Here is a 21,242-nt window from a genome sequence, read left to right as displayed (position 1 = left end):
TTTTCTGTAGTCTCCCATCGCCACGGTTGCATATCCAATAAAATGACTTAACTAGAGAAAGCGACAGCTAGATTGACCAATAAAATGTCAAATCCCCTACCTGCCGCAGCGTCCAATCAGAGATATACTTCCGGGCGCAGAGGCGGTGCATCCGAGACTAGACCCAAAGGAAGTCTCAATGGTGGGAGAGGCGGGACCAGACCTACAGACGCCGAAGCTGGGCGGGCGCCGCAAAGGCCGGAAAGATGGCGGTCCTGGCACCTTTAATTGCTCTGGTGTATTCGGTGCCACGGCTTTCACGATGGCTGGCCCGACCTTACTATCTTTTGTCAGCCCTGCTTTCTGTTGCATTCCTACTCGTGAGGAAGCTACCCCCTCTCTGCAACAGTCTCCCCACGCAACGCGAAGACGGCAACCCGTGTGACTTTGACTGGGTGAGCGGACCCCGCGACCTTCACTGTCCCTGCTCCCCGAGGTTGCATGCGGGAGCCCCGAGGTTCCCCTTTTTGACGATACCTGAGGTTCCGAGCCTGTAGCGGACTTACAGACTGTTAGAATGTAGGGCCTGGACTATCATCGAGCCTAAACCTCTTCATGCTTAATTAAGATGGGAAAACAGCCGGTGAACTTGCTTAGCAGCCTGGCTCTTCGGATCCTTGAGTCCAGGGTTCTTTCCATCTCACCATTCATGCTGGTCAACAGTTGGACCCAAACTCTACACATGTTCAGTATTTTACAAGGCTACCCATTATAGAAAGCCTCTTGAGGAGCCAGTGAGGTAAACAAGGAGGGTAGTAGTACTCCCGTTTTATTCATGGAGAAATTGATCTCGGCGTGGTTAGGCGAGTTGCCAAACTAGTCACTAGTGAGTCAACTAGTGAGTGAATGCGACCTGAAACCACTCTTTTGGCCATACTACCTGCACACTCCATCAGCCGTCTCTTAATTCAGTTAACACTTCCAGGGCATGCACTATCTGCTAGGCACTCTGCCGCATCCTGAGGATGCAGAAGTGAACACAAGTGTTAGACCCGTTGAAAAGAAATTGTAAAAAAAAAAACTGTAAAGAAATCTCTCTCGAGAGTCTTGCTGTACTTGAGTGAGAGCGGAGAAAAAGGAGTTGAAGCTCGGTGCTCTCAGCTGTACAGCTGCAGCAGTGTTCTGAGGGAGGAGGGTCAGCCTGAGGTTTTGTCTTTTTTCCCAGTCCCCAAAGTGAGTCTTGACCTTTACCAGCACCCACTCCGTTATTTTTATTCTCCGTCCCTTGCTAACGCTTTCATACTTCCTCTGTCCTTTCCCAGACAGTATTACTGATAAGCTCAAGTGTAGTGTACCCATGCTACTTCAGATGATCCTATTTTTATAGTGGTCCCTCCTTATGTGGGGCAGCTGGGGCGGGGGGGGCGGTGGATATTCATTGCAAGACCCCCTGTGGTTGCCTGAAACCCTGGATAGTACCAAACCTTATATATATGATATTTTGTCTTATACATACATACCTGTGATAAATTAATTTGCAATTTAGGTACAGTAAGAGATTAACAACAATAACTAATAATAAAATAGAACGATTATAACAAAGTAATGTAATGAAAATTATGTCAGTGTGATCTCTTTGTCTCCCTCCCTTAAAATATCCTATCGCACTGTACTCATCCTTCTGATGATGATGATATCAGATGATAAAGTGAGGTGACATGAAGTGAGGTGAATGGCATAGGCATTGTAACATAGCATTAGGCTACTGTTGACCTTCTGTTGGTAAGTCAGGAGGAGGATGATCTGTGTCCAGACTGTGGTTGACTGAAGGTAACTAAAACCACAGATAAGGGAGGACTACTGGATTCCATACTGATTTAACCAAAATGGGACTCAAAGATGTAAGTGGGTAGTAGTAAAGATTTTAATAAGTATAGGGACGTTTTATATAACTAATTTCTCTGAATACTCTCATTTAATAATATGCAAAATACTGGAATTTTTTGTATTTTACTATTTCTCTGATGGAATTTTTTTAAATTAATTACATAGAGTTCATAACCAGTGTTTGTTTTCCTGGAAAATCCATGTTTTACTGATTTACCTAGATGACTGGAAAGTTAGGATATTAAGGTAAATAATGTTAGCAATAACAGGTAAATAAATAAAAATAAAATAACAAGCCTCAACTTTTCAGGGATGTGACACAAGTTTATTTATTTACTTATTTTTAAAGATTTTATTTATTTGTCAGAGACAGAGAGCACAAGCAGGGGGAGCGGCAGGCAGAGGGAGAAGCAGGCTCCCTGCTGAGCAGGGAGCCCGATGTGGGGCTCCATCCCAGGACCCTGGGATCATGACCTGAGCCGAAGGCAGACACTTAACTGACCGAACCACCCAGGCGTCCCAAGGATTGATAAAATTTAAAAATAATTTAAGAGAGGTACCTGGCTAGCTCAGTCAGTGGAGCATACAACCCAAGGGTCATGTGTTCAAGCCCCATGTTGGGCATAGAGCTTACTAAAAAAACAAAACAAAAAAACGAAAAATCCAACCAACCAAACAACAACAAAAGCATTTATCAACCCCTAATGAAATAATAAACCTAGGCAATGATCATCTGTGGATGCTAAATCCATCAGATGAAAGGTTGATGTATCCTCTGAAGGGATGCAATAGGGAATCTCTAGCACCACCTATGATGTATTTCTTTTTTTTTTTTTTTAATATATATTTTATTTATTTGACAGAGAGAGACACAGCGAGAGAGGGAACACAAGCAAGGGGAGTGGGAGAGGGAGAAGCAGGCTTCCCGCCGAGCAGGGAGCCCGATGTGGGGTTCGATCCCAGGATTTTGGGATCATGACCTGAGCCGAAGGCAGACGCTTAACGACTGAGCCACCCAGGCGCCCCTATGATGTATTTCTGGCAAAAGATTTGGATTTCATTGTATTCAAGCCTCTAGATTTCATTGCCACTTTACAAGAAATATGGGAGATAGAAAATCATCATCAGAAGAACACATACCGTAAGTTCGCAAGCAGCCAAATCCAGAAAGTGGGAAAGTTGAGAGTACAGATGACTCAATGTCTTTAAAAGATGAGTAGCCTGGGGTAAAAAGGAAGAATAGATATTCTTTAGAGATAAAAGAAAACCCAAAGAAACGCATAAGCCAAATGCATTGTGTGGATCTGGCTTGCTTGTTCCTGATTTGAACAAACAACTGCACAAAGACAATTTGAAATTATTGGGATCATTTGAAGAAGGACCAAATATTAAATGACAGTAAGGAATTATTAATTGTGTTAAGTGTGATAATGGTATTTTGGTTTGTTTAAAAAAAAAAAAAAAGGTCCCAGGGTGCCTGGCTGGCTCAGTTGGAAGAGCATGTAGTTCTTTATCTTGGGGTTGTTTGAGCCCCTCATTGGAAGTAGAGATTACTAAAACAAATAAATAAACTTTAAAAAGGGGGGGCTTCCTTAAAAAAAAAAAGTCCTTGGGGTGCCTGGGTGGCTTAGTTGGTTAAGCATCCAACTCTTGATTTTGCTCGGGTCAGCCTGGGTGTGGAGCTTGCTTAAGATTCTCTCTCTCCTGGGCGCCTGGGTGGCTCAGTCGTTAAGCGTCTGCCTTCGGCTCAGGTCATGATTCCAGGGTCCTGGGATCGAGCCCTGCATCGGGCTCCCTGCTCGGCCGGGAGCCTACTTCTCCCTCTCCCACTCCCCCTGCTTGTGTTCCCCTCTCTCGCTGTGTCTCTCTCTGTCAAATAAATAAAATCTTTAAAAAAAAAAAAAAGATTCTCTCTCTCCTGGGGCACCTGGGTGGCTCAGTTGGTTTAGCGACTTCCTTCGGCTCAGGTCATGATCCTGGACTCCCTGGATCGAGTCCCGCATCGGGCTCCCTGCTCGGCAGGGAGTCTGCTTCTCCCTCTGACCCTCCCCCCTCTCATGTGCTCTCTCTCATTCTCTCTCTCTCAAATAAATAAATAAAATCTTTAAAAAAAAAAAAGATTCTCTCTCTCCCTCTCCCTCTCCCTCTGCCCCTCCCCCCCTTAAAAAGAAAGTCCTTATCTGTAAGAGAGACACACTGAAGTATTTGCAGGTGAAATGATATAGTTAGAATTTGCTTTAAATTTTTCCAAAAAAAGTGGGTAGCATAGATGAAATGGAACTGTTTTGGCAAAATGTTACTGTTAAATCTGAGTAGTGGGGATTAAAGTATTGTAGGGGAGGAAAATTTTCCTCTACCTTTTTTTTTTAAGATTTTATTTATTTATTTGACAGAGAGAGACACAGTGAGAGAAGGAACACAAGCGGGAGATGTGGGAGAGGGAGAAGCAGGCTTCCTGCAGAGCAGGGAGCCCTATGCAGGGCTGGATCTGAGGACTCTGGGATCATGACCTGAGCCGAAGGCAGACACTTAACGACTGAGCCACCCAGGCGCCCCCTTTCCTCTACCTTTCTGAGGTCTTGGCTGAGACCTCTGTAATAAAAGATTAAAAACAAAAATAAACAAGTTTATTAACATGTATACCTCATGTATATATGGGAGATATCCAGGGAAAATGAATTCACTCAGAGGTGGATTAGAACTCTGGCTTATATCACATCCTCAACAAAAAGCAATACATTTTTGGAGAAATGACTGAACAAAGGCTTCCAAGGACAGCAAACTGTGGGAAGGTAAACTAATGGTAGATAAAGGCTCTTGTTTGTTTTGTTAGTTTCCTCTGGTGCTGTTTCCAGGCTGATAGGGTCTAAAATCGTCTCCCTTGATTAACTTTTGTCCTGGTAGAGAGGGCTGGAGGAATACTTTCAAAATATTTATGTCCTGCTTTGGGGCAACTGGGTAGCTCAGTGAGTTAATCTTGTGACTCTTGGTTTTGGCTCAGGTTGTGATCTCAGGGTTGTGAGATTGAGCCGGGTGTGGGGCTTCGAGCCCAGTGCACAGTCTGCTTGAGATTCTTTTCCCCTCCCTCCCCATCTGCCCCTCCCCACACTTGTGCGCATGCTCTCTCTCTCTCTCTCTAATAAATAAATAAAATCTAAAAATAAAGTATGTCTTGCTTTTAGACAAATAGAGGGAGAGCAAGGAACTTTTCTTGTATCTACTTCTTCATTGCTTTTAGGCTCAAAATTATAATGCAGAATAATCCAAAGTAGCATATTTTGGGGGGCACATTCTGCTACCTTTTAGTATCCTATTTTTATGTATGTTTGAAATTTTCCATAATAAACAGTTTAAAAACAAGGAACAAACAGAACAACCAAAGGGGCTCTGCTTCATGCCGTTTGTCTGGAACCCAGGCTCATTCTGCCTCCCCCTGTGGCATTAGGGTCATCAGCCAGCCCGCAGATGAGCACAGGAAGCTGGAACATGAGGACACGCACTTGCTTCCTGCCCCGCACAGACGTGGCACATCGCTTCCACTCACATTCCATGCAGGAATGCTAGCCACACAGTGCTACTTGGATGCGAGTAGACTGAGAGTCCAGCTGCAGTACGTGCAGGAGGAAACAGAAACTGGGTTTGGAGCATACGTAGCCAGTCTCTGCCATTGACCCACTGTCTTTAGACACTCTTCCTTTCATTCCTACATTTGGTCTCCTGCTTGACCACAGGTCCTTTTTTTTTTTTTTCCTTTTAAGTTCATCTTTCCACGTTTGTTATATGCCAATTGTAACCCAATTTCATTTGTGAAAATGTGCTGCTTTCTGCTCGGGTATATTTAGTAAGGTCTTTCATATTCCCTAACCCCCACTTTATGTGTCTATTGCTAAAGCCAGTCGGTTACTTTTTGTTAGAGACTGATGCTAAAAACCCAGGACCTAAGGTCCCTGACTTCTAGTTGTAAATTGTAGTTGATTGGTTCTGTGTGAAATAGTGATTTGGGTTCCTATATTGTAAACAAAAAGGTCTGGAAGGCCTCAGACCATCTAGACTCTAGTTGCTCCCCCTTACCATGCTTTCTTTCACAGGGTCCTTGTTATGCATTACAGTCTTTACTCTTCAATGAAATTACCTTGTTCGTTTCTTTTTCATGATTATTGTTTGTCTCACAGACCTTAGAGCCTAGAAAGTGAGAAAGAACTGGAAGCCCAAGGTACTGAAAACGGCCTTCTAAAGCTCTGAGAGGCCCCCTTCAGCTCTCAAATCCTATTAAAAGTGCATGGATTATCACTATGAATATTGGATGGCGAGGAATGAGTTAATGTAAACAAAGCCCAAAAAATGGAATAGCCAGATATTGTATTAATGGAATATTACAGAAGTTTCCCTGGAAAACTTTTATTTATTTTGTTTTATTTTGAGTTGGTAATATTGTCTTACAGTATTATAACGGTACTAGGCTTTATGCAGTTCTTTCATACCCATTATCTCATTTACTCCTCACAGTAACATTTTGAGACAGATACTGTTCCACTGAGGAAAGCAAAGCCCGGAGGTGAAGTGATCTGCCAAAGGGCACCAGCCGGTTTGTAGCAGGGTAGAACCTGACTGGTATTTTTCCCACCACATCTTCGCCAACTCCAGTTATTTCTTTACTGGTACCATTCCCAATTTGGATCTCTGTTGGTTTTTATTCCATATTGGGCTCCCTCACCCACCCAAAGCATCGGTGTTTATGGCATTCCTGTCACTTTGATTCTGTTCCAGAGAGAAGTGGAGATCCTGATGTTCCTCAGTGCCATTGTGATGATGAAGAACCGCAGATCCAGTAAGTTTAGCCTGCTCCTCAGTTTCTTGAGCTTAGGCCACATGCCCTCCAGAGCTGCTTTCATTCTTGTTATGAGAGGGGCATTATTTGGTGAATGAGTCCCTTATTCCATGCCAGGGCTGAATTTGATCTTGGACTTTTATCCTCTTCCCCCTCTCCCATTTCAAAGTACCACAGGAAGAGTGACAAAACAGGATATAGGAGTATGCTGCCCAGCCTGACCTGTGACATCTTTGTGTTTCAGTCACTGTGGAGCAACATATAGGCAACATCTTCATGTTTAGTAAAGTGGCCAATGCAATTCTTTTCTTCCGTCTGGATATTCGCATGGGCCTGCTTTACATCACACTCTGCATAGGTAAGGAGACTGGTTGTGGGAACCAAATTCCAACCCTAGACAAGTCTCTCCATACCCTTCTTCCATATCTTGTAGTTCATTAATTATGTATGTGGCTCAGGTGATAAGAATCTACAGAAACTTTAAGAAGAAGAGAATGTGTCAGTGGTCTGCATATGTCCGTCCACAAAGTGTATTCTTTGGTGCCTAAAATCTTTGACTCAGTTTGAAAGTAAATCCCCTGCTGCAGGCCTTATATGTTTCCTCTGACCTCTTTTTTCCGTGTTTAGTGTTCCTGATGACGTGCAAACCTCCCCTGTATATGGGCCCTGAGTACATTAAGTACTTCAATGATAAAACCATTGATGTGAGTTCTCTTCCTCTCTCCTGTTTCTTGGGTCCCTTGTGGGTGATTTTGTAGTTGTGCTTTTTACTCACTAGGAGGAGTAACTGCTTCAGAATGGAAGTCAAGAGCACTGTGGATCCTTACTGGAGCTAGGGAGACGGGGGAGGGAAAGCCAGGGTGAGGAATTAGATGCTCAAGTCTGAACCTTTCTGGGAGCCTGTGTGATCCAGCTCACTGTTTCTTCCCTGTGTGTGGCAGGAAGAGCTAGAGCGGGACAAGAGGGTCACTTGGATTGTGGAGTTCTTTGCCAATTGGTCTAATGACTGCCAGTCGTTTGCTCCTATCTATGCTGACCTCTCCCTCAAGTGAGTACTGTATAGGGAGGGATGATGGGTGCAGAGGTGCTGTACTTTCCCTCTCAGTGTTTTTGGCTTTGATTTCTGCACATTGTAACCAAAGGCATTTCTCCCCCCCCTCCGCAAATATCTGTATTTCCACTTCCCTTGACCCATTTTCTTCTTTCATTATGTTAAATAATATATTTTTCTTAGGTACAACTGTACAGGGCTAAATTTTGGGAAGGTGGATGTTGGACGCTACACTGATGTTAGTACACGGTATGTAAGGGCCTGGACAGAGGGTCTGAGCAGTAAACCACTTGGAGTGATGTAGACAGATGCATTTATAGAGTACTTTCTGGGCCCTGTAGGTACAAAGTGAGCACGTCGCCCCTCACCAAGCAGCTCCCTACCCTGATCCTATTCCAAGGTGGCAAGGAGGTCATGCGGCGGCCACAGATTGACAAGAAAGGACGAGCTGTCTCTTGGACCTTCTCTGAGGTATCTGAAAGAGTGAGCGAGTGGTTTGGAGAAGGGTGTAGAACAGTAATGGGCTTTGGAGCCCAGCCTGGGTTTGATTCCTGGCTCTGCCACTTGGCCCACTAGTTTTGAGAGTGTGGACTAGTTACCAGATTTCATTCACGAATTCACTTAGCGAATTTGTTGTGCTTCTACCGTGTGCCAGAACTCCTAGTACAGGGGAGCAGTTATTAATTAAGATTCAGTCAAAGGCCCTGTCAGTATAGTCTGTAGGCCTGAGGTTCCTTAGCAGTAAATTGAAGAGAGTAACACTTGGATCGCAGGGTTGTTTTGTAGAGGACATTAAATAATGTAGTTGTAATTCCTGGCACAGTGGTTGTCACTAGCGGGTACTTAACTGTACAGGGTTGACACTTCCAGGTACCCAAAAAAGGAGAGTTAGTTTAGAGTAGATTTCTGTCCTCTCCTTCCTTCTTTCCTAGACTGTGTCTAAATACTTCTTACTTCCCAGTAAGGACTCTCCAACCAGAACCCTGATGTGCGTATGTACCTCTTCTGTGCAGGAGAATGTGATCCGAGAATTCAATTTGAATGAACTGTATCAACGGGCCAAGAAGCTATCAAAGGCTGGAGATAATAGCCCTGAGGAGCAGCCCGCGGCCTCAACCCCCACAGAAGTGCCAGATGGGGAAAGCAAGAAGGACAAATAGAATCCCTGCCTTGTCAGTACTTCCTCACCTTTGAGGCGCTGCCCCTCCTGTAACCACAAGCCTTGCGTGAGGCCTGCGCCTTTTATTTATGTTTTCTCCTTTGGCTACCCCGAGCGGGGCAGGGGGCTGCTTCGGATTTTAAAGAGGCTTCCAGGGAATTGACAGGCATCCTCCAGGACGGCCTCCACTGCTGTGGCCAACTTTCACTGGAAGAAAGGAGAAATCCACCATGGATGAGGAAATGCTTTCCCTCCAAGCTTGGGTCAGTTATCAGTTACTGTCCACCACTCACCTGTCTCCACCATGCTGTGTTTTCATCCCTCCTCTTAGTGGACCTACACAGTCTGCTTAGATTATATTCAACCTAACAGAAGATGCCTGTGTATGGAGTCTGCGCTAGGATTTTTCCCTCAAGGACCCTTGCTTATTTAGGCACTTCTGGCTTGGCCTGTGGCCTTCTTTAAAAAGTATAAGGCTAATTTTGCCACTGGTCCCAAGGAGACACCTTTAACCACTGAAGATAATATTGAATAATCCCCCTATTTTTTGGAGTTTGGGAGGAAGGGGAATAGGTTTGAGACATTCCTTTGTGTGGTGGGGCCTCCCGGAGAAAGCCCTGGGGCAGGAATGGGGTTTCACTTACTCTCCTACCTACTCCCAACACCCAGTTGATGGTTTTCCATAATAAAGAAACTGGGATTTCCTTTTGTTTGCGCCTCTGTGTGTTCCTCGCCCATTAGAAAAGCCTGGCCATTGCAGAGGAAGTGCATAGCTCCTCCTCAACTTCAAAGGCCATCCTGATGAGTTTCTCCAACTGCCCGGCACTGGTCCCCCGGATGAGGGCGAGTTAGGGAATGCTAGTTACAGTAATCCCGGAGTACTGACCTCGCCGAGTTAGGTTGTGGGTCTGCTTTGGGATTGGCCCGCGGTTTCCAGGGAGCAGGTGTGTGGGCGGGGGTGGGGTCTGTGTGCTGTGGCCCACGCGATTCAGCCCGACGGAGGCTTACGGAAACGCCTGTGTGAAGCCAGGGTTGTTTCGGAGCTGCCTAGTCCGCGCCCCTCCGCAAGCGCGGGTGGTTCGGCCGGGGCTCTCTAGCGGCCCCCGCCGCGGGCAGAATGGTTGTGCCCAGGGAGCCCGCCTCCAGACCACGTGGGCTCTCGGCAGCGCTTCGCGCAGCTAGGGAGACGCTTTGTCCCGGCGGCGGGCTTGCTGGCCTGCGGTCTGGAGCTCGGAGCGGCGCTGGCCGGACCCCTCTTCGCGCCCGGCTCGGCTCGGCTCCCTGCCGGGCTCCAGGCCCATGGCTTCTCGGGGCAGAAAGCGGAAGGCCGAGGGGGCGGTGGTCGCGGCGGCGGCGAAACAGGAGAAGCCGGCGGGCGGCCGGAAGGCAGTGGAGGCCGCGACCGTCGTGATCGAGCATTGGTGAGGGGGCTGCAGAAACCCGGGGAGGCGGGCCAGGGCGCCGCAGGCCAGGGCCCCAGCCTCTGACCTTCCCCCCCTCTCTCTAGCACGAGCTGACGCGTCTACGGGCGCAACGCCGCGGCCCTGAGCCAGGCGCTGCGCCTGGAGACCCCGGAGCTTCCGGTGGAGGTGAATCCTGCCAAGCCCCGGAGGGGCAGCTTCGAGGTGACGCTGCTGCGCCCAGACGGCCCCAGTGAGTGGCGGCGCGGGAGCAGGCGGGAGGCGCTGGGCTCCGCCCGCGGGCACCTCGGCATTTGGGGGACATGCTGGTGCGTTCCAAAGTGACTTCGCCTCCTCGGTCTTTTCCCAGGTGTGGAGCTCTGGACTGGGATTAAGAAGGGGCCCCCACGCAAACTCAAGTTCCCTGAGCCTCAAGAGGTGGTGAAGGAGCTGAAGAAGCACCTTTCGTAGGGTGTGTTGGGCAGAAGTCCTCGCGCTGAGGTATGAAGGGGGGGTAGGGGTGGATTTGGGGTATTTGCGAAGCAGCCCTCACAGTCCTCTCATTTCACACATGATCTACAACTTGTAACTCTTTTCTTGCTCAGGATTTCCCCTTTCTGCTGGTAGGAAAAGTAGAAATCGGCAGTAAAATTGTTTTCTCTTAGTGTGCCCTTTGCTAACTGCGTGTTTCACTGTCTTTGAGCTAAGTTGTAGGCTGCTGATGGTAATGTGAATGGCTCTTCATAGAAATGCAAGTTGTGCCCTTTGAAGATGGCGGTTATTGCCCTGGCGGGGGGTGGGGGTGGGGGGTGGGTACGGACCGTTTTTGTATTTGTTAGAAACTTATTTTGCACACCTGATGGCATTCGTTTCATAAAGTTGGTGGTGTAAACCCCACCGGTTTCCTCTTTTGTGAGTTAAGGTCGTTGACACTTGTTTTTATGTTATTCTCCCCCCCCCCCCATTACTGGCACAATTTTTGTGTAACCTCACGTGTGCTTACCCCTACCCTACCTTTTTGTGTTTTTTGTTCCTAGTATGTTTTCTGTTAATCCCCTGTGAAAACTACAGTAGTGTCACTCGTGGCCCCAAGGATTTGACTGGTCTTTATCCCTAGTACTGGGACATTGTCGTCAGGCACTTGATATGCTGAGTAAAATGTGGGGGAGGATGCAATCCTTGAACTCCCCCTGGGTTTGTGGGTTCTAGGGTGGGGGGCACAGCTTCCTCAGGCTTTAGGATTGCCTGGACCCCTGCTCTAACCTTTTTTTCGCCTGTCATGTTTACAGCCTCCTGTCCCTGGTGGTGGTGGAGCATTTATGATGGAACATGGCCAAAACTTCAGTCATGTACCTGAAGCCATGGTTTCTTCCCCTCCAGAAAGGATGGTTCAGTTGTGAGGCAACCCTCTAGTAAGGCATTGAAAAGTTCTTGGATTTGGTTTAATAAAAGTTGAAATAAAGTATCTGAATAATAAAGTAAAACTTAATCTTATGGTAAGAAATGGACAAAACCAGCCTTTTGTGGGATTGGCTCCCCTTGTATTTTTCATATTCTGAGGTCACAAATTAACCTGGAGCTCCTAGGTTCTCTGGTAGATCATGTGAAATACTTGCAAAAACTGTGGGGGGAAAAAAAGTAAATTATTTTTTTTAAAAAAGCATCTATCTTTTTCAACTCACTTCTTGGAAGTGATGATGGAAGTTATGTCTTTTTGGCCTCTGCAGAGGTTTGGCTAGACCTCCCATACTGGATTGAATAAGCCACATACATTAGGTTTGGGAAAATGTCCTGTTACTCGTACCCACTTGTTCCACCCCAGCACTGTTTCACACCTTCTGGGACATTTTCTGTTTCACAGAGGGTATTCTTTCTCATTTATTACTGAATTAGCAGTGACTAGATGCCTCATAACTTAGGAGACCTGGTGTTGATTGTTATTTATGACCCAGTAGAGTTGGGGACCACACAGTTTGTAGTTTCACTTGTTTATCACTAACTGGAAAATAGACTACAAAGAAATAAGATGGTTCAAGTTCATAATTTCGTACCCACGGTACACTTTTGCCTGGCTCCCAAAGCCTGGGGAGGAGAGGAAGGGACCTAAAGAGAACTAGGAGTACACCTGCCTCTTGTGCTAAGAGGACAGGGCACGTGCTAGCCTCTGCCAATAAACCTTTTGCTAGCCAACATTTCCCACCCTCCCACTGCCCCTAACCTGCACTTCCTGTTCTACGTGAGTATGTCCACCTCTGTATCTGACTCTGAGGAAGGGTCGGGCCACACAGAGGGAATACCAGTGGGCACCAGCCTCCCCTCTGATGTCCAGTCCACCACATCAATCTCTTCCTCTTCGGAGCTGGCAGGAAGTGGGTCCAACAACTCAGAGTTGCCAAGTACCTCCTTGCCTACCTCTGGAGCAGGATACAATACCTCATCCATACTTAGGGACACTTCTGGCCTAGTATCCATCCAGTTTGAACAGGGAGGTGAGAGGTCCTCATAGGACCTTTGGGGAAGGTCAAGAGAGTCAATCTGAAGCTTATCTCTCTGACCATCCAGTGGTTGGGAACTGGTAATTTCTAGATCTGGAGTCCAAGAGCCTCCTACTGAAAGTACCTCCCCTTCACTCACCTCAGAGGGTATGACAAGGGGGCTAAGGGACTCAATTGGCTCTTTGTTCTCAGAGGACATAACAAGGGGGCTAAAGGGCTCAATTGGCTCATTGTTCTCACCAACAGGTTCCTTTTCCAGTCCCGTGAGCTCCCTGGGCCAGAGTTCCATGTCGGGCAAACACCATTCCTCCCCTTCGATCCAGTTCTTTCCTGTTTCTGTCAGGTGATAGCTAGGGGTCCTGCAGCCCTCGGCCCCAGGACTTCCCAGAGACCCTATGGGGGGCTCAATGTCTGAGCCACACAGCATGAAGTCCAGGATCTCCTCCAGCTCACTGGTGGCAGCAGCACTTGTGATGCGGTACTCCTCGGCTTCGCAGGGCTGCCCCAGCAGGTCTGTGTCAAAAGCATAGGGCTCTCTGCAGTCAATATCCAACCCGGGTTCCTTCCCTACCAGTTCTGGACTGGACCCGAACTCGGACTTCACCGCTGGGTGGTCTGGGGAGTGGCTAGCAGAGAGCAGAATGTCTTGGAGCCTAGAGCATACTGGGGAGTCCTGACACAGGTCTACCCGAAAAGATGACTGTTCCTGCTCATTAAGTGAGGATGGCTGAGTACTCGCAGGCGCTTCTGAGTATTGAGGTTCTGGGATCTGAGGGCTATCTTGAGAGTTTCTGAGGGGAGGCTCTTGTACCACCTCCCAGCATGTCCCATTGACAATCTTCCGAAGTTTCACTCTTCCAACCTGCCCCTCTTCTGCGGAGTCGGAGTTCGGTGCCCTGACTTCAGGGCTCCGCTTCTTGATCCCACCTGTCTTTCCAAGGCCAGATGGGCTTGGGATGCTCTGTAGAGGACTAGCTGCCCCTGGTTTCTCCTTGTCCTCTGGTACTTTATTTATACTCTTCTGCCGCCAAAGGCGCCGGCCAGGGGCTGTGGGTACTGAGCTAGGTCCGCTTACCATGCTGGAAGGCTTGGATGTACAGAGATCAGGAGACGGCTTTGAGCGACTCAGTCTGATCTTTCTGGGCAATAGCCGCTCATCCACAGAGGGATACATACTGGGTGGGGAAAGTGCTGTAGGAGCAAGGGCAGGGTCACTCTTGTTCTCTCTTGGTCCCTGACTGTGGCTTGATGGTGAAGAGCTTTTTTCTTGTGGAGTTGGGCAAGCTCTGGCCTTCTTGAGCAGATTGCCAGACAAATTCTCTGCATTCTGTCGGTTGCTTTTCTCCAGGGGCCCCTCCTCCTTCCCGGAGGACTTCAATCTCACTGGCCCAAGAGGACAAGGAGTCTGGGTTGTAGGCAGTGGAGTCCGAGGGCGGCGGCTGGATGCCACCACCCTGGCAGAGATTGGTGCTGCACTTGGAGGCTGTAAGCACTCCCGGTTCAGTCTTCGGCCCTGGGGGGCCTTCACCAACTTCCCACCCTCTAGCTGAAGGGATTCTAGCTCAGATACACGGAGCTGACGGGCAGCAGAAAGCACATCCTGGGCTTCTTCTCGAGATACTTCCATCTCTGAGGTATACAAGAAGTCCACCAGCTTCCTGAGTGTCCTGATCTTCAAGCCCCCCAACTCCAGCACCACCTTCCGACCCTGAGCTGGCCTCTCCCGTTCCAGGCGCTCTGTGAAGAAGGGGCTGCAGGCTGACAGGATGCAGCAATGAGCTGGGACTGCCTCACCTGGAAGGAAATCCACTTTGTTATCTCATGCAAACTGGCATGTTCATGGGCTAAGCAGAGTCTTTACTACCCAAGTGTGCTGCCCTTTCTCTCAGTTTTCCTCCATGGGAGTTCAAATAGAAATTTGTTCCTTCTGTCTGCCTGGAACCTTCTGTCATTACCCAGCTAACTCCATTTTATCCTTCAAAATCCAGTTTAGGGGCCCTGGATGGCTCAGTTGGTTGACTGTCTGCCTTCGGCTCAGGTCATGATCTCAGAGTTCTGGGATCAAGAAACGCGTCAGGTTCCCTACTCAGAGGGGAGTCTGCTTCCTCTCTGTTTGCCCCCCCCCCTCCCCCACCGCTCCTGCTCTTTCTCTCTCTCAAATAAATAAATAAAATCTGAAAAACAAACCCTGAAAATCTAGTTTGGACGTTACTTCTTTCAGAAAGCTTATCCCCATCCCACCTCAAGTCTAGGTTAGGTGCTCCTGGGCACAGAGAGGTACTCTAGCTATCAGAGCACTTATAGCTATCCATATTGTAAGTGTCACCTCCTTCACTGAAGTGAAGCTCTATGAGGACAGAGACTATACCTGTCTTGCTCTCTGAGGTAAACCCACTGCTTGACACAAAGGAGGGGATCAAATTTTTTTTAGACTCACATGAGAGTTTAAAAAAATTTATAGAAGCTGTAATAGAATGTGAGCTTTGGATATAGACAATCAGGATTCAATTCTCTCCTGACCCTCTTAGGCACTGCCTACCAGCAGTCGTCTGTCCTCAGCCACCTTCTTTATGAGCACTTCCTTGGCAATCTCAGTCTGGCTTCCATTTCCAAAGGCTTGCTGCTGACTCCCAGGTCCTACTTCTGCCCAGATACCTTTTTCCTGAGACGCTAAACATGCCATAGCCTGCATCAACCTTTCTAGAAAGTGAACTCCATTCCCTAACCCCAAAACCTCTCATTTCTTACTTCAAAATAAGTATCCACTTTATCCAGCTGCCCAAGCCTGGAAACAAGTCATCTTTGATTGTTCTCCTTTACCTACTGTGTCTAATCAAACATTTTTATTTATTTTTAAAGATTCTTACTTTAATCTCTACACCCAACATAGGGATCGAACTCAAAACCCCGAGATCAACAGTCACAAGCTCCACTGAATGAGCCAGTCAGGCGCCCCTCAAACATTAATCTTTAAAAAAAACAACAACAAACTATTTCTTGAGTCCTTATTGCATGCCATGTAATGTACTAAGTAAGGGTTTTACCAGTATTCATTCATTTACTCTTCACTGCAATTCTGTGAAGTAGCTGTTATTACAGATGAGTAAACCGTGGCATAGCTAAGTAACATACCCATCACAGTTACACAGTTAGCAAGTCACACGGAGGGGATGTGAACCCAGGGAGTTTGGTTACAGAGCCCATGCCCTTAACTGCCCCAAGTTTTGTAAATGCTTTTTGTTTATAAAGCATACATTTTTCTCTATTCTCAATGCCTTAGTTTTAGGCCACCATTCCCACTCTGGATTCCAAAATGGCCTCCTATCTGGACTCAACAACAATCCAATAATTCTTCTCATGCAGCCCAAGTAGACATCTGATCATGACCTTCTTCTTAATACCTTTAAATACATTTCCCTGGGTGCCTGGGTGGCTCAGTCAGTTGAGTGTCTGACTCCTGGTTTCATTTTGGGTCATGATCTCAGGGTAATGGGATTGAGCCCTGCATCAGGCTCCACACTCAGCAGGGAGTCTGCTTGAGATGCTCTCTCTCCCTCTCCCTCAGCCCCTCCCTGCTTGCATGCACACTCTCTAAAATAAATAAATAAATCTTAAAAAAAAAAATTTCCCAATGTTCTGAGGATAAGACCTACTTCCTTTCCATAACACTTCAGAACTTACACATTGCCGCTAATTTCTCTAGCCGTATCTCTCATCAATACACTTCTTGGAGTCTGCCCTCTAGCCATAGTGAACCACTCACAAATCCTTGGCCGTATCTAAATCTCTGTACATGCTGTTCTCTCTGCCCGGGAAAATCTTTTCCCACTTCCTCCTACTCCTGTTTGTCCTCCAGATCTCCACTAAGAGGTTATTTTCTCCAAGAAAATCACCCTAACCCCTGTCCCCCAACCTCCTCACGTCTGGGAAGGTGCCCCTCTCTTGTGCTCCTGTATCAGCCTTTACTTACTCCAATGTTGTTATATTGCACAGTTACTTGGATCCACTGGTTATTTCAGGGTTTCTCTCCCCTTTTCATGATTTCTGTACAAGGAGGGATTTTATCTTCATATATACTGTATGCCCATGCTAGTACACTGTTCTAACAAACAACAGGCAATTGATTTTTTTTTATTTTGAATTAAGGAATGAATCCCAACTCTACTTACTAAGAGCACCAACAGACAAGTCACTTAACTCCCAAAGCCTCAATTAACTCATCTATAGAACTGGAATCATGTAACATTACCTCACAAGGCTGTTGTAAGAATTAAATGAGACACTAGATGATACTGTATGGACTCTTCAAAGTATAGAGTACTACACGATGATGGCTGTCATAATCCTTTTTTATAAATGAAGAAACTGAGCTCCAGAGAGATGAAGTGGGACTTGCCCATTTGTCACTCAGCTTCTAAGTAACAAAGCTAAGACTCTGACTCCTAGTTTTGGGCTTTTTTTAGAATACCAGACTCAGGTGGTTAGGGGTTTGACTCTTGATCTCAGCTCAGGTCTTGATCTCAGGGTCATGAGTTCAAGTCCTTCACTGGGCTCCACGCTGGGCATGGAGCCTACTTAAAAAAACCAACAGAAATACATGATACCAGGCTCTACTTCATACCGACTGAACATTTCAAGTGTAAAGAAAAGGGGTGGAAATAAACTATATTTTTAGGTCTAACAACAAACAACAAAAACCATCAATTTGAAGATGAGAAAAATTAATCAGAAGCTTGTCAAGAAAATGGGAAAATATGTAATAGTATTGTCTAACACTTATATTGTGCTTAGTATATTAAAAGTGTTGTTCTAAGTGCTATGTGTATGTTAACTCCATCTTCACAATCATCTCATTACATTATTATCCACCTTTTACAGAATTTCTATGCTTACTAAACTTTACATTACTTTCATTTTTTAAAAAGATTTTATTTATTCACTTGAGAGAAAGAACCAACCAGCGGGGGGGGGGGGGGAGTGTGTGTGGGGGGATAGAGTGAGAAACAGACTCCCCACTAAGCAGGGAGCCAGACACAGGGATCCTTCCCAGGACCCGAGATCATGACCTGAGCCAAAGGCAGATGCTTAACGATATGAACTACCAAGGTGCCCCTACTTTCATTTTTTTTTTTTTTAAGATTTTATTTATTTGAGGGGCGCCTGGGTGGCTCAGTCGTTAAGAGTCTGCCTTCAACTCAGGTCATGATCCCAGCGTCCTGGGATCAATCCCCGCATCAGGCTCCCTGCTCAGCAGGAAGCCTGCTTCTCCTTCTCCCACTCCCCACTGCTTGTGTTCCTGCTCTTGCTATCTCTCTGTCAAATAAATAGATAAAATCTTAAATTAAAAAAAATTTATTTGGGGTGCCTGGGTGGCTCAGTCATTAAGCGTCTGCCTTCGGCTCAGGTCATGATCCCAGGGTTCTGGGATCGAGCCCCGCATCGGGCTCCCTGCTCGGCGGGAAGCCTGCTTCTCCCTCTCTCACTCCCCCGCTTGTATTCCCTCTCTCACTGTGCCTCTCTCTGTCAAATAAATAAATAAAATCTTAAAAAAAAAAAAAAATTACTTATTTGAGAGTAGGAGCAGGGGGAGGGGCAGAGGGAAAGGGAGAAGCAGACTCCCCACTGAGGAGGGAGCCAGACTCAGGACTCTGAGATCATGACCTGAGCCGAAGGCAGATGCCTAGCCAACTGAGCCACCCAGGCACCCCCCCTACTTATATATATTTTTAAAGATTTTATTTATTTATTTGACAGAGACACAGCAAGAGAGGGAACACAAGCAGGGGGAGTGGGTGAGGGAGAAGCAGGCTGCCTGTGGAGCAGGGAGCCAGATGTGAGGCTCGATCCTAGGACCCTGAGATCATGACCTGAGCTGAAGGCAGAAACTTAATGACTGAGCCACCCAGGTGCCCCCCCACTTACATTTTTTAAGAGAAAAAGCAGTCTCATTTTCACTCTTGGAAACAATAACTGTCCTAGAAACAAACAGCTCTTTACCAAATAACTTATAGTGCTCAAGGGCAATAATACATTTTCTTGGTTTTATGCTCTACTCCCCGGCCCTGAACTCATTTTATCTTATTCTACAGTGAGTATTCTATAGTGACTTTTCAATTGAGTCCGCACTAGTGTCTTACCTTCTGCCTGCAGAAGGACATCACAGAACACACCAGTCTGTTGCTGGTGATGAAGCTGCAGAAAAGCTAACCGGAGAAACCGGGGATTCCTGTATAGGATTTTGGAACTGGCGGGAGAGCACATGTTGGTCTCAACAAACCTCCTAGGTTTTCACAGATCAGATTCCTGTGGACAAGAAAGTATATTTCAGAAGAATGGCTGTACCTAATTTGTTTTTTGTCTTTGAAATGGTAGGAAAAATCTTGAAAGTGGGAGATAATAGCCACGAGCTGAGTTATCATAAGCCCAGAAATTGTGCCAAGTCTCTCAAGAAATATCACAGTGGTTACATGTGGGAGCTTAGAAGCAACTGTAGATTTGAATCTCAGTTCTATTATTTATTAGCTTAGCTGTATAATCTCAGGCAAATGACCTAACTTTTCTGAGTCTCACTTTTCTCATCTACGAAATGGTAATGAGAACAGTACTTACCTGGTAGGGCTGTTTTAAAGATTAAATGAGTCAATGCAGGTAAAATTGCTTAGCACTGTGAGTGCCTGACACATAACTATCACTTCTAAAATGGTAGCTCTGGTTGTTATCCTTAAACCTTCTTCATTCACATTGCCAGACTCAGTGCCTACAAGTGCTGACAACTCATATTCTTCCTGAGCAACACACTTCTGAGTTCCATAGGTATAATCCTCAATTTAACACTTTCAAAGAAACAACACTGAATGGAAAATTCTCTAGGAAGTTGTACACATCTTTTCTCTGAGCTCACTCTATCACACTAACCAGCAGAGGGTGCACAGTAAAGAAAAGCAGGTGCTGGACTTGGTGGGAAAATCTCTCACAGAAATAAGGACGCTGCCACCCTTGCTTCGGATGTTCTCGAGCCTAATGCGGCCTGGAAATTGGCAAAGAATCTGGCCACTTTAGGTTTGTCAGTCTGCTTAATCGCCTGGCTAACAACGGAGCAGGGATAATTAAGCATTCTACCCTTCCTGATACAAGCTGGATATTCTGAATTCAGGCTTACTCCATTTCCAGCTTTTTGCACTGAAACCCCCACACTCACTGCACAGCTGGTGTTCCTTTCCTGGCATGCAGTTTTTTGTCAGGCGGCACTGAGGATCTGAACAGTTCCCGTCAAACTATCAGGAAAGAAAAAAGTGGAAAGGTTAACTAAGAAGGGGTAGGCTCAATTCCACTTTCAGCCAGAGAGATGGGGGCGGAGGATGGCTGCTCTTGCAAGGTCCCAAACAGAGGCTCTAGGGAAGCTTCCCAACCCACCAGCACCCGGCCCTGCCCCCAGACCCAACCTGGGATAGCTCTGCAGTCGGAGTTGCGCTTGCCGACCTCTTTGTGCTTGGGTCCTCTGTCCAGCCTGCCTTGCTTCCTCCCAAAGTCCAGCCTCGTGCGGGAAGGTTTAGCAAAGCAGCTCAGGTGGGCCAATGGCCTGAGGGTTCCTCTCCCCGTCCAGAACCGAGGAATCGGGGTTGGCGGAGAAAGCTGGGCGTCAGGGAAGGCCCTGCAATGCTGGGCGTCCCGCACGCTCTGGGCGCCCCGGCCCAACTCCTTTGAAGAGAGACCTCTCGGCGCGAAGGTTTCTGGGAATGGAGCGTGGGGTTCCTGGAGGCCCGAATTCAGGGCTCACCGTCAGCACCGCGCCCGGCCGCACGGGCTTTGCAGCCACCCCCTGTTGCCCTCTTACCTCCGCGGGCCCCGCCACGCTCCTGCATCGGGACGTGGTGACAGCGAGCGCCTGAGGCCACGCGGCGCACGCCACACACCTCGCGCCACCGTCCTCGCGCACGGCGCGTCGCCGGGCCCGACGTCCTTCCTCCTCCCCCAGCCCTCGTCCTGACGTCTGCCTGAATACGTCGTCCCCATTGGCCGAAGGCTCCTCGGACGGCCAATCACAGGGACAGGAGCACTTTGGGCGGGAGGCTAAGTCTCGAGGGACTTGAGGGCTAAGCCAAGATGGTCGGGCTGCGAGAGGTTGGCAGGAGAGCCTGCTCGGGGGGGAGCCTGACGGAGGCCGTCTTTTTCCTCGGCTCTGGACGAAATCACAGTGACAAGAGAGTCAGGATGCCCCAGTAGGGCAGGCTCCGAGGCGGTTGCAGGACGCCTCTGTCTTCCCGTTGAAGAGGCTGTCGATAAATGGCCCTGGCCCTGTGAGAGCGCCCCAGGCTTCCGGGAGGAAAAAGCCCGTGGATGGCTCTCCTCGCACCTTGACCAGGTCTGTCTGCTCTGGTTCGATCCTTAGTCCAGGGATGCTCGGGAACGAGGTCTTTAGGCTAGCGTCTGAATTCAGGCTTTT

The 21,242-nt window shown here is 47.4% G+C and overlaps 3 protein-coding genes across 5 annotated transcripts; 2 read left to right on the top strand and 1 right to left on the bottom strand.

The window, feature by feature from the left end:
• Nucleotides 1-152: 152 nt before the first annotated feature.
• On the top strand, nucleotides 153-9,608 carry TMX2 (thioredoxin related transmembrane protein 2). Of its 3 annotated transcripts, XM_045893612.3 has the most exons (8): nucleotides 158-434; nucleotides 6,634-6,694; nucleotides 6,939-7,052; nucleotides 7,322-7,398; nucleotides 7,636-7,742; nucleotides 7,929-7,994; nucleotides 8,087-8,216; nucleotides 8,759-9,608. In XM_045893612.3, the coding sequence occupies exons 1-8, from the start codon at nucleotides 246-248 to the stop codon at nucleotides 8,903-8,905; spliced, it is 891 nt and encodes a 296-aa protein (XP_045749568.1). In that variant the 5' UTR covers nucleotides 158-245; the 3' UTR covers nucleotides 8,906-9,608. The 3 variants fall into 3 exon arrangements, with proteins under 3 accessions (XP_045749570.1, XP_045749568.1, XP_045749569.1); XM_045893614.3 differs by lacking the exon at nucleotides 8,759-9,608 and having other exon boundaries at nucleotides 153-434; nucleotides 7,929-7,983; nucleotides 8,087-8,211; XM_045893613.3 differs by lacking the exon at nucleotides 158-434 and having other exon boundaries at nucleotides 6,645-6,694; nucleotides 6,864-7,052.
• Nucleotides 9,609-10,027: 419 nt separating this feature from the next.
• SELENOH (selenoprotein H) lies at nucleotides 10,028-11,965 on the top strand. Its single transcript, XM_045893615.3, has 4 exons — nucleotides 10,028-10,325; nucleotides 10,412-10,557; nucleotides 10,675-10,805; nucleotides 11,594-11,965. The coding sequence occupies exons 1-3, from the start codon at nucleotides 10,204-10,206 to the stop codon at nucleotides 10,773-10,775; spliced, it is 369 nt and encodes a 122-aa protein (XP_045749571.1). The 5' UTR covers nucleotides 10,028-10,203; the 3' UTR covers nucleotides 10,776-10,805; nucleotides 11,594-11,965.
• A 571-nt stretch (nucleotides 11,966-12,536) lies between these two features.
• On the bottom strand, nucleotides 12,537-19,060 carry BTBD18 (BTB domain containing 18). Its single transcript, XM_045893616.1, has 2 exons — nucleotides 18,937-19,060; nucleotides 12,537-14,593 (listed from the first exon to the last, which is right to left on the bottom strand). Exons 1-2 carry the CDS (start codon nucleotides 19,058-19,060, stop codon nucleotides 12,537-12,539), a joined length of 2,181 nt encoding a protein of 726 aa, XP_045749572.1.
• Nucleotides 19,061-21,242: the final 2,182 nt, after the last annotated feature.

The sequence above is a fragment of the Mirounga angustirostris genome, unplaced genomic scaffold, assembly GCF_029215605.1.
Source record: "Mirounga angustirostris isolate CCGP_5_RB_7025 unplaced genomic scaffold, mMirAng1.0.hap1 SCAF_13, whole genome shotgun sequence".
NCBI classification, from domain to species: Eukaryota; Metazoa; Chordata; class Mammalia; order Carnivora; family Phocidae; genus Mirounga; species Mirounga angustirostris.
This window is presented reverse-complemented; position numbering and strand designations above follow the sequence as displayed.

Bases quoted from the DNA above. Each gene is read 5' to 3' on its own strand.
- BTBD18 (XM_045893616.1), bottom strand. From the start codon at position 19,060: ATGTGCTCTCCCGCCAGTTCCAAAATCCTATACAGGAATCCCCGGTTT. The intron at 14,594-18,936 runs GTAAGACACTAG...ATTTCCTTCCAG, and splicing joins TGTCCTTCTGCAGGCAGAAG to GTGAGGCAGTCCCAGCTCAT.
- TMX2 (XM_045893612.3), top strand. From the start codon at position 246: ATGGCGGTCCTGGCACCTTTAATTGCTCTGGTGTATTCGGTGCCACGG. The intron at 7,053-7,321 runs GTAAGGAGACTG...TTCCGTGTTTAG, and splicing joins TTACATCACACTCTGCATAG to TGTTCCTGATGACGTGCAAA. The intron at 8,217-8,758 runs GTATCTGAAAGA...TCTTCTGTGCAG, and splicing joins TCTCTTGGACCTTCTCTGAG to GAGAATGTGATCCGAGAATT.